The sequence below is a fragment of the Zootoca vivipara genome, chromosome Z2 (genome assembly GCF_965207765.1).
Source record: "Zootoca vivipara chromosome Z2, rZooViv2.hap1.1, whole genome shotgun sequence".
In the NCBI taxonomy this organism is placed as follows: Eukaryota; Metazoa; Chordata; class Lepidosauria; order Squamata; family Lacertidae; genus Zootoca; species Zootoca vivipara.
The window spans coordinates 46,734,658-46,746,944 of NC_142585.1; the positions used below are offsets into that span (position 1 = coordinate 46,734,658).

Here is a 12,287-nt window from a genome sequence, read left to right on the forward strand (position 1 = left end):
TACATCTGTACATCGAATGCTTCCGCCACAGAATCCAAACGGATGTGACCAGAAAACACCATCGCTTACAACAAAATCTAAACCATGCTGAAAGGAGAGCCATAGAAAATCTCAGGAACAACCCAGACATTATAATTAAAGAGGCAGACAAGGGTGGAGCTGTCGTCATCATGAACAAAACTGATTACATCCAAGAGGCCCACAGACAACTTTCCAATACTGCCTTTTACATGAAATTGGACTCAGACCCCACACAAGCATACAAAAAAGAACTGAACAAGATTATTAAGGAGCTACCCCTACACATCCAAGAACAGATCCTCACAAACACACCAGCGGAACCTCGGCCAGGAACTTTCTATCTTCTACCCAAAATACACAAACCAGGAAACCCAGGACGCCCCATCATCTCAGGTATTGGCACCATTACAGTGGGTGTTTCCGGCTATATGGACTCTGTTCTGAAACCATATGCTATCAGTGCTCCCAGCTACGTACGTGACACCACAGATTTTCTGAGGAAAATACAATATTTGAACAATCTTCCTAACAATACTATACTAGCCACTATGGATGTGGAATCTCTATATACCAACATCCCACACAATGATGGTTTACAAGCCATAAGGAACACCATTTCAGATAAAACCACAGCGGACTTTGCTACCAAACTCTGCCACTTTGTCCTTACCCACAACCACTTCAAATTTGGTGATGACCTGTTCCTCCAGATCAGCGGCACAGCCATGGGCACCCGCATGGCCCCACAGTATGCCAACATCTTCATGGCAGATTTAGAACAACGTTTCCTTAACTCCTACCCACTCAAACCTCTCCTGTACCTGCGATACATTGACGATATTTTTATTATCTGGACACATGGACAACAGACCCTGGAAACCTTCCACCAGACATTCAATGACTTTCACCCCACCATCAACCTAACAATGAACCAATCTATGCAAGAAATACATTTTTTGGACACTACTATAAAAATACAGGATGGACGTATAGACACCACCTTATACAGAAAACCAACTGACCGACAAACATATCTACATGCTTCTAGCTACCATCCCAAACATACCAAACAATCCATCGTATACAGCCAGGCCTTACGTTACAACCGCATCTGTTCCAACTCTACAGACAGAGAATCTCACCTAAGAGATCTACAGCAAACCTTTTTAGAACTAAAATATCCACCTGATGAAGTTAAACAACAGATCAACAGAGCCAGACAGATACCTAGAGAGAACCTGCTGCAAGACAGACCCAAAAAAGAAAATAACAGAACACCACTAGTCATCACATACAGCTCCCAAGCTAAAACAGTACAACGCATCATCAGAGATCTACAGCCTCTCCTGGACAATGACCGCTCCCTTTCTCAAGCTCTGGGAGGAAGACCTTTCATTGCCTACAGACAGCCACCCAATCTTAAACAACTCCTCACCCACAATAATACAACCACCAGACTTAACATGGACACTGGTACCAGAGCCTGCAATAAACCCAGATGCCAACTTTGCTGCCACATACACCCGGACAACACCATCACTGGCCCCAACAACATCCAACATACCATCTCAGGACTATTTAATTGCTCATCCTCTAACATTGTGTATGCCATCAAATGCCAACAGTGCCCTTCAGCTCTCTATATTGGACAAACAGGCCAAACCCTACGCCAAAGGATAAATGGACATAAATCTGACATCAGGAACCAGAAGACAGAAAAACCAGTAGGAGAACACTTCAATCTCCCAGGACATTCTATACAAGATCTCAAAGTAGCTGTCTTACTACAAAAGAATTTCAGAAATAGACTGGAAAGAGAAGTTGCTGAATTGCAACTTATCACCAAGCTCAAAACCATGGAGGGACCTGGTTTGAACAGAGATATCGGGTTCTTATCTCATTATACATGATAAGCGATCTTCAGCCATCTCAACCCTTGCTTTTTCATGCAAAACCATTTGCAGTCGTTTGCGGTCATCAACAGCTATCAGTCAGTCAATCACCCATTTCCACCACCCTTCTGAGTGATCCCCCCTCCCCATCCCCACCCCTCCCCACCCCTTCTCTACATAAGTGCCTGGAAACTTCCATTTCACTGTATCTGAAGAAGTGTGCATGCACACGAAAGCTCATACCAAAATAAAAACTTAGTTGGTCTTTAAGGTGCTACTGAAGGAATTTTTTTATTTTACTTCGATCCAGACCAACACGGCTACCTACCTGTAACCATTGCTATGATATTTCATTCATTACACTAGCTGTCCCTGCCACGCGTTGCTGGGGCTCATCATTAATTCCATTCCATTTATAATTGACCTGCCTAATGACAAATATTTACACTGACAACAAATCAAGGCTTGACATACCTTGCTTTGCATGTCATGCATCTATCTCATATATTGGTTTCGCCTTTTAAATTTTGTTATTGAAAGAAATGCACTTTCCAACAATATTCTAATTTCACCTGTACAGTGGTGCCTCGCTAGACGAAATTAATTCTTTCCACGGGTCAATTCATGTAACGAATTTTTTGTCCAGCGAGTCCCAGTTTCCCATAGGAATGCATTGAAACTTAATCAATGCGCATGCGGCGAAAAGACTTCCAGGTTTGCCGACTTCGCAAGTCGAAACCTTCGGAAGTTGAGGCATTCGGAGGTCGAGGTACCACTGTATTTAATTTCTTAAAGGAAGAAGCAGGGCAAGCACGGAAATGGAAAAAATACAATGGTATCTCTACTTACGAATAACTCGACTTATGAACGTTTCTACTTACGAACAGTGCTCCGCCCGCCATCTTGGATGCGGTTTAGATAGGATTTTTTCGACTTATGAATTTTTAGATAGGGTTGCTTCGGCTTACGAATTTTTTCTCCCAATGCATTCCTATGGGATTCGACTTACAAATTTTTTTTACTTGTGAATGTGCGTTCGGAACGCATTAAATTTGTAAATAGAGGTACCACTGCATTAGTAAATTCATATGGAATAGTAAACCCGCAAGAATCAAATATAAATTAATGATTGATGTAAAAAATAGGGGAGGACTGGCATTGCCAGAGTTGAATCTATATCACGACGCGGTGGGGTTCCTGTGGATAAAATAATGGATTATGCTAGAAAATCATAAATTATTTGATTTGGAGGATTACCAAAATAAGTTCGGTTGGCATGCATATTTGGGGGAGGATAAAGTTAAAGTAAATAAAGAGTTCAATAGTCATGTTATAAAAAAATCATTAATAAAAATATGGGAGAAACATAAAGGGCTACTAGAGCCTCAAACCCCAAGATGGCTGTCACCCGTGGAAATATGAACCGTGAACAAGAACAATTCAGACGGAAAGTGGGGAAAAGATAAAGATCTATTCGTATAAAAGGAAGGACAGTTGAAGTTAAAAGAATATGAGGAAATAAAACATTTATTAACAGGCTGGATTCAAATTCATTAAATAAATAGCAAACTTAATCAAGATGAAGAGCGCCGCGGAACGGATCGCCTTTGTAAGTCGAGGAACCACTGAAACTGGATGTCAAGAGCAAAATGGTTGAAGCCTTTTGTATTGCTCAGGCGGATTTGCAAGACTTTTGTTGTTGTTGTTGTTTTTCGCAGAAATTTGCATTCCAAAGCGGGCGTCAAGTGGGCTCTTCTGCACCAGTAACAGTTTCTCACGTTGTCCCTTTCCCTCCTTCCAGAAAGGAAGTGGCGCCATTTTGAATACCGTCAAGACCAAGGCCAACCCTGCCATGAAGACAGTCTACAAGTTTGTAAGTGTCATAAAGTTGCAAAGAAAGTGCAAATATATCGGGGGAGGCTGGGGTTGGTTTGAAGCCCACCGACGGTCTGCAATTAGGGTTGCCAGACTCAACAGAGGACAGGACTTCTGTGCCTTTAATTGCCCTGCTCTCTTTTGAGTCTTCTTCAACATCTTTATCAATGACTTGGATTATGGGCTTGAGGGCATCCTGAGCAAGCTTTTTTTCAAAGGGGGAAAGCTGCATTTTTTGGGGGATCAGCTCAAAGTTGTTGAGCTTACTTTGCAAAGGGGAAAAATCCTGTTTTTATGGAGTTCAGCTCACAGTTCTGCAGCTTCTTTCGGAAAGGAAAGGGAACCATTTCTACAGTTTCCAGACAGATAATCTAATCAGCCAGTCACATGTCTCCCTCTGCAGACAACAATTGAGGTCTAGGCAAGGGAGGGGCAAGGAAGGGAGCTAGCTCTGTTATCTCCCTCCCCGATCTCTTGCAATCAGCTGCTGAGCGGGTTCCTTTCAACACTCTCTTCCCCTCTTGTTAGCCTTTAGCTCTTTCTATATTAAAAAAAAATTGCACGATCTGCCTTTCGCCCCTGGGCAATTCGGCTCCAGGGACCACACATTTGCCCCATCAGATGCACAGACATTTCCTCTTCCTTTTTAGGAGGAAAAAAGTGTGCCTTGTGGAGCGGAAAATACGGTAGATTATGAAACTGATAGATTCTCACCATAGAATCATAGAATCATAGAGTTGGAAGAGACCATAAGGGCCATCCAGTCCAACCCCCTGCCAAGCAGGAAACACCATCAAAGCATTCTTTTCATATGGCTGACAGCAACGCGTGGCCGGGTCAGCTAGTAGAATCACTGAATCATCCAGAGAGTAGTGCAAAAAGCTAGGAAGTTTGCTTATGAGCCTTCCTTAGAGGCTGCTAAGAGTCAGGTCCTGCCCTAGTGAGTCTTCTTACCCTTACGCTTACCATGCAACACACATAAAAAAATAATTAGAGGATAGAGCAAGATACCTAGGCTTTAGGAGGCAGTGTATTCTCTGCAAGCAAAATCTCTTTCCCCCTCATTAAATATTGTTTTTTAACCTCTTGTATGTGTATTTCTTTCTATACCCATTATGTCTTCGGTTTGATGGACCCCCACCCCTACCTAAACAGGTGAAACTCGGAAAATTAGAATATCGTCAAAAAGTGTATTTCTTTCAATGACAAAATTTAAAAGGTGAAACCAATATATGAGATAGATGCGTGACATGCAAAGCGAGATTCGGTGGTCCCTCGACTTTCGAAGACGATCCGTTCTGTGGCTGTCTTTGTAAGTCAAGGTTTTCTGTTCTCGAAGCACCGTTATGGCGCATGCGCCAACCACACGAGCCAAAAAGACTTCCGAGGGTTATTGACTTCGGAAGTCTAAACCTTCGGAAGTCGAAGCGTTCAGATGTCAAGGTGTGACTGTACAGTGGTACTTCGACTTATGAACCACTGGACTACCGAATTTTTTGACTTACGAATGGGGCAAATGGCCGCACGCTTACGGATTTCTCTACACCCGAACAGAAACCGCGGCGGTTTTAAATAGGGTTTTTTCAGCTTGCGGATTTTTAGATGGGGTTGCTCCGACTTACGAATTTTTCCGTTTCCAATGCAATCCTATGGGAAATTGCGTTTCCAATGGCGCTTTTCGACTTACGAATTTTTCGACCTACGAAGGTGCCTACGGAACGGATTAAATTCGTAAGACGAGACACCACTGTATATGAGATAGATGTGTGACATGCAAAGCAAGATATGTCAAGCCTTGATTTGTTGCAATTGTAATGATTTGCCGTTAGGCGGGTTAATTATAAATGGAATGTTATTAATGAAATAGAATAGCGGTGTTTGTTTTTGTTTCTTTTTCTATTATTGTAACTATTTGTTTTATTCCTGTGGAATTTCCAAAAGAAAGCAATTTTTAAAATAAAAAGGAAAATAAACAAGAAGTTGCATTACTGAAACCAATGCACTTTTTGACGATATTCTAATTTTTCTGAGTTTCACCTGTATATACAAAGTCAACACACATGCCACAGAATTGCAAAATATTTCCCAAATTCCAACTTTGGCTGAAGTGGCCCCAAGTAAATACATAAAATTAATCAGACACATACAGGTGAAACTCGCAAAATTAGAATATCATCGAAAAGTGCATTGATTTCAGGAATGCAACTTAAAAGGCGAAAGCAATCTATAGGATAGATGCATGACATGCAAAGCAAGATATATCAAGCCTTGATCTGTTGTAATTGTAATTATTTGCCGTTAGGTGGGTTAATTATAAACGGAATGAAATTAATGAAATGGAATAGCGGTGTTTGTTTTTGTTTCTTTTTCTATTATTGTAACTATTTATTTTCTTCCTGTGGAATTTCCAAAAGAAAGCATTTGTCAAAAGGAAAAGGAAAATAAATAAAAAAGAAGTTGCATTACTGAAATCAATGCACTTTACAACAATATTCTAATTTTCGGAGTTTCACCTGTAGAATGCCAAACAGTGTTCCAAGGGCGGCAGATAATAAATTCATCATCATCATCATCATCATCAAGTTCTCACGGGCACAGATATTTGCAATCTGGTTTGCTTGCACACAGCTCACTATTAATAGCAAATTAAACACTAGTATTGGGCAAAGTTAACTGTTCGACGATATTCTAATTTTCCCCGTTTCACCTGTAGAACTCTGTCTAGGAGGGAGGCATATCCCTTCCCAGTTAAAGAGTCTCAAAGCAATTTACAAGGAAGGAAACATCAAATAGTGAAATGAATGATGAGCCACAGCAACACGTGGCAGGACCAGCTAGTGTAATTCATGAAATGTCCTAGCGATGTTTATTTTTCTTTATTTTTGTATTCTTGTAACTATTTGTTTCATTCCGGTGGAATTTCCAAAAGAAAGCATTTGTCAAAATTAAAAAGGATATTAAAAAAAAGAAAGAAATTGCATTACTGAAACCAATGCACTTTTTGACGATATTCTAATTTTATGATTTTCACCTGTGTTCTAATGTATGCAACATCAGCAGCTAGATTCCTTAAAGGGGGGAAATTGGAAGAGTAATGGGATACCAAGAATTTATCCTACAGATTGGTTTCGCCTTTTAAGTTGCATTCCTGAAATCAATTGACTTTACAACGATATTCTAATTTCCCCAGTTTCACCTGTAGAATGCCAAATAGTGTTCCAAGAGCTGCAGAAAAAGAAGTTCTATGAATTAATAAATTCATCATCATCATCGAGTTCTCAAGGGCACAGATATTTGCAATCTGGTTTGCTGGAACACAGCTCACTATTAATAGCAAATTAAACACTAGTATTGGGCAAAGCTAACTTTTCGACGAAATTCTAATTTTTCCCGTTTCACCTGTAGAACTCCCTCTAGGAGGGAGGCATATCCCTTCCCAGTTAAATAGTCTCAAAGCAATTTACAAGGAAGGAAACATCTAATAGCAAAATGAATGATGAGCCACAGCAACGCGTGGCAGGACCAGCTAGTGTAATTCATGAAAGATTGCTTTCTGCTGCTCCAGAGAAGCGGACACGGAGCAATGGATTCAAACTACAAGAAAGAAGATTCCACCTAAACATTAGGAAGAACTTCCTGACAGTAACAGCTGTTCGGCAGTGTAATTTGCTGCCAAGGAGTGTGGTGGAGTCTCCTTCTTTGGAGGTCTTTAAGCAGAGGCTTGACAGGCTTATGTCAAGAAAGCTTTGCTGGTGTTTCCTGCTTGGCAGGGGGTTGGACTGGATGGCCCTTGTGGTCTCTTCCAACTCTATGATTCTATGAAATGTCATAGCGATGTTTATTTATTTTTTGTATTCTTGTAACTATTTGTTTCATTCCGGTGGAATTTCCAAAAGAAAGCATTTGTCAAAATTAAAAGGAAAATAAAAATAATAAATCAATGCACTTTTCGACAATATTCTAATTTTCCCAGTTTTAGCTGTATTCCCAGTAATGAGAAAAGGTGGGTCTTGGTGGGTGGAAATGAAGCCCAGTTGCCTCTGCAGCCAGAACAGGGTTTCTGACTTAAATTAATCTCCCTCCACCCCCCTTTCTTTTCCATGCAGGCAAAAGATCATGCAAGGATGGGACTAAAGGAGGTGAAAAACCGCTTGAAGCAAAAGGTACTTGGAGTTTGTATTCTTAAAAGAACAAGAAAAAAAGTATATGAACTCCTTGGCCAGGAAACGCATTATGTGATCAATAGAGCGCTGCGTGGCGGTGTGCTGTTAAGACACTTCAAAATGCATTACCAGCTTCCCTGGGTTTTTCCGACTGTTATAAATATTCACAGACAAAAAAACCTCAAATACATTAAGACCCGATGTGGGATGTGTGCCCCTTGCGCCAAAAAAATGGGAGGAGGGACAAGGCCCCCATGATATTCTTGTAAATAAGCTACAGTGGTCCCTCGACTTACAAACGTTATCCGTTCCGAATTGACATTTGTAGGTCGAAAAGTTCGTCAGTCGAAATGTGGTTTCCCCTAGGAAAAGAAATATTATATTCCTGCGTATAAGACTACAGTGGCACCTCTACTTACGAATAACTCGACTTACGAATGTTTCTCCTTACGAACGGAGCTCCGTCCGCCATCTTGGATGCGGTTTAGATAGGGTTTTTTCTACTTACGAATTTTTAGATAGGGTTTCTTCGACTTACGAATTTGTTCTCCCAATGCATTCCTATGGGATGCAACTTACAATTTTTTTCGACTTACGAATGTGCGTTCAGAACGCATTAAATACGTAAGTAGAGGGACCACTATACTTTTTAACCCAGTGAAATCTTCTCAAAAGTCAGGGGGTCGTCTTACACGCCGGGTTGTATTTCTTATACGGCGAGTATATCCCAAACCCAATATTTTAACTGGAAAAGTTGGGGGTCGTCTTATAAACCCATTCGTCTTGTACCCTGGAATAGACGGTATTCGGGGAAATTCGTAAGTCGAGGAAACCACATTTAAATTTCGTAAGTCGAGGACATCGCATTAAAAGCCGCCAACGGTTTCCGTTCAGATGTAGAAAAATTCGGAAGCATGCGGCCATTTTTCCCATTCGTAAGTCGAAAACTTTGGGTGTCGAGTAATTCGTAAGTCGAGGGACCACTGTAGTAAAATGCGGGCTAGGCAATGCTACCATTCAGTGGATTTGTATCGGGCTGGCTGACCAAACCCAAAGGGTGCTAAACAATGGCTCCTCCTCATCCTGGAGAAAAGTGACTAGTGGGGTGCCACAGGGTTCTGTCTTGGGCCCAGTGTTCTTCAACATTTTTATCAATGACTTGGATGATGGGCTTGAGGGCATCCTGAGCAAGTTTGCAGATGACACCAAATGGGGAGGTGGGGGTAATACCCTAGAGGACAGGATCACACTTCCAAATGACCTTAACAGATGAGACAACTGGGCCAAAGCAAACCAGATGAATTTTAACGGAGAAATGTAAAGTACTTCACTTGGCCAAAAAAAGGGGGGGGGAATTATGGGTGACACCTGGCTTGGGAGCAGTACATGTGAAAAGGATCTAGGAGTCTTCGTAGACCACCAGCTTGACATGAGTCAACAGTGTGATGCAGCAGCTCAAAAAGCCAATGCAATTCTGGGCTGCATCAATAGGAGTATAGCATCTAGATCAGGCATTCCCAAACTGCGGCCCTCCAGATGTTTTGGCCTACAACTCCCATGATCCCTAGCTAACAGGACCAGTGGCCGGGGAAGATGGGAATTGTAGTCCAAAAATCTGGAGGGCCGACGTTTGGGGATGCCTGATCTAGATCAAGGGAAGTAATAGTACCCCTGTATTCTGCTCTGGTCAGACCTCACCTGGAGTACTGTGTCCAGTTCTGGGCACCATAGTTCAAGAAGGATACTGAAAAGCTGGAACGTGTCCAGAAGAGGGCAACCAAAATAGTCAAAGGCCTGGAAACGATGCCTTATGAGGAACAGCTTAGGAAGCTGGGTATGTTTAGCCTGGAGAAGAGAAGGTTAATTGGTGATATGATAGCCATGTTCAAATATATCAAAGGATGTCATATAGAGGACGGTGAAAGGTTGTTTTCTGCTGCTCCAGAGAAGCGGACACGGAGCAATGGATTCAAGCTACAAGAAAGAAGATTCCACCTCAACATTAGGAAGAACTTCCTGACAGTAAGAGCTGTTCGGCAGTGGAATTTGCTGCCAAGGAGTGTGGTGGAGCCTCCTTCTTTGGGGGTCTTTAAGCCTCCTTCTTTGGGTATAGAAAGAATATGTCAAGAATGCTTTGATGGTGTTTCCTGCTTGGCAGGGGGTTGGACTGGATGGCCCTTGTGGTCTCTTCCAACTCTAGGATTTTATGATTCTACTAGCTGACCCGGCTACGCGTTGCTGTCAGCCATATGTCAGGAACGCCTTGATGGTGTTTCCTGCTTGGCAGGGGGTTGGACTGGATGGCCCTCTGGATGGTGGTCTCTTCCAACTGTATGATTCTATGATTCTCAAGAGAGCCCTGAGAAATGGCTGGATAAATTATCACGGGGAGCTTGCGGCAATGTTCATGGGCCGTGCCCAAACTGAGTATGTACTGTGTTTCTCCGAAAAAATGCCATACCCCGAAAATAAGCCACACCCCGAAAATAAGCCATACCCCAAAAATAAGCCATACCCTAAAAAGAAGCCATAGTGATAGGCAGTTAAACTGTACCATACTTATTAAAGAAAATAAGTAAGCCCTTGTGGTCTCTTCCAACTCTATGATTCTATGAGGAAGGCATGCTTGGCAAATCCACACCGGGATCAACTCCCGCCTGGAAACCAATGTCCCTCCTGCGGAAGGACGTGTGGATCCAGAATTGGCCTCCCCAGTCACTTACAGACCCATTGTTAAACCCATGTTGATGGAAGACAATCTTATTCGGCTATGAGTGATCGCCAAATAAGAAGAAGAAGACTCATTGTTGGACGTCTACCAGTTGGAGAAGACACTCTTACTCGGCTACGAGTGATCGCCAAGGAAGAATTACGTATCATGCTCAGATGTGAAGGAAGAGGAACTGCTCTCTGCCCATCCATGCAGGCACACTTTCCCCAAAGAATATCCATTTTACGGCTAAAAACCTTTGGCTCATCATCAAGATGATGGTCTAATATCGAACGAGCTCCCACCCACTGTACTGTGGCATTATAGGCCCCGAAAACGGTGCAGCTGAAAGGCTGCAAAATACAAGGGGTTGAAATACAATTCCCCCGTTGGAACTAGCAAATAAACTAGCGGCCTCATTTGCAGCTGGCCATTGATGGCGTCCTTTCAGCATTTGCAGGGCCAGAAAACCGCGTGTTTCTCCCTCCTTCTGGCTTTTCCCTTGTGCCGCCCAATTCCACGGAGCTGGCTTTCAAATGAGACCGAGCAAGATGACAGCTTGACACGGGCCACCTTCTTCCATTTGTGAAACGGGGCAAAAAAGGCCGCCTTTGCTTTTATTTCATTTTTGTAAAAAAAAGATGTCCCTGGGCATCAAATGAAGCTGCCATGCTTTCCCTCTCTTAACGATCTTTCGCTCCCATTCACAAGGAGGCAGTGGAAAAATGATTGTGGGTGCCTTGAAAACCCCGGACCGCAAACGGAGGTGGGAGGGGAGGGGATTTCCATTCAATGTCTGCGATCATATTAGAGGAGGACCTTATATACAGCAGCCTGACCTCTCCGGAGGTCAACCCCACATTGCCCATTTGCAATTCAAACACAGAGATGGAGCGGACCGAGGGCGAAAGCAGGCTCTTGATTATATTTGAGGGGTCACCATTGCTATGCAGAGGCAGAGAAAGCCGCTTTCCTGTCTTCAGCGCATTTTAAAATGCCTCCCATTGTCGTGCAGAAAAGCCACCCCTTATTTGGCAACCGAGACCTTAAAGGTGAGGCGGAAGGTTTGGTTCTTCGTTGCCAAAGCTGGGAGACTTTTCATGTTAATGCTGGAAAATATGCAAGGGGGAACAAGGTCAGTTTCACGGCAGCCTCCAATTAAAGCGGCCAGGAGATGGGGGGGGGACACCAACCCAGGCTTCGGGGTTGGGGAGAGAGGCTCCCACCCTATTCTGTCTGTCTGTCTGTCTCCTTTTTTAAAAAAAAAAGGTAGGTAGCCATGTTGTTCTGACAAAGTCGAAACAAATAATAATAATAATACCGTATATGCCGGCGAATACGGCGACTGGGCGTATAAGACGACCCCCTACTTTTTCAGTCAAAATATAGAGTTTGGGATATACTCGCCATAACAAAACAGTGGCCCTATTATTTCCCTTGATCTAGATCACGGGTGTCAAACACAAGGCCTGGGGGCCAAATCCGGCCCGCCAGACCTTGTCATGTGGCCCGCCGAGCGCCCCAGCCAGCGGGACCCAGCAGCGCAACCTTGCTGCTGAAGCGCCGCGCCGACAAAGCGCCGACAAACAGCTTTGAATCCTCCTCCTCCTGCCACGGCTCGGCGCC

General features: G+C 43.1%; 1 protein-coding gene across 2 annotated transcripts in view; it reads left to right on the forward strand.

Annotated features, from left to right (window-relative positions):
- Nucleotides 1-12,287, forward strand: part of DENND1A (DENN domain containing 1A) — a 265,432-nt gene that overhangs the window by 212,172 nt on the left and 40,973 nt on the right. For both annotated transcript variants that reach the window (XM_088665085.1, XM_088665086.1), the window contains exons 17-18: nt 3,715-3,786; nt 7,895-7,951. In XM_088665085.1, coding sequence (XP_088521211.1) covers nt 3,715-3,786; nt 7,895-7,951 — 129 coding nt within the window. The remainder of the gene's footprint in view (nt 1-3,714; nt 3,787-7,894; nt 7,952-12,287) is intronic.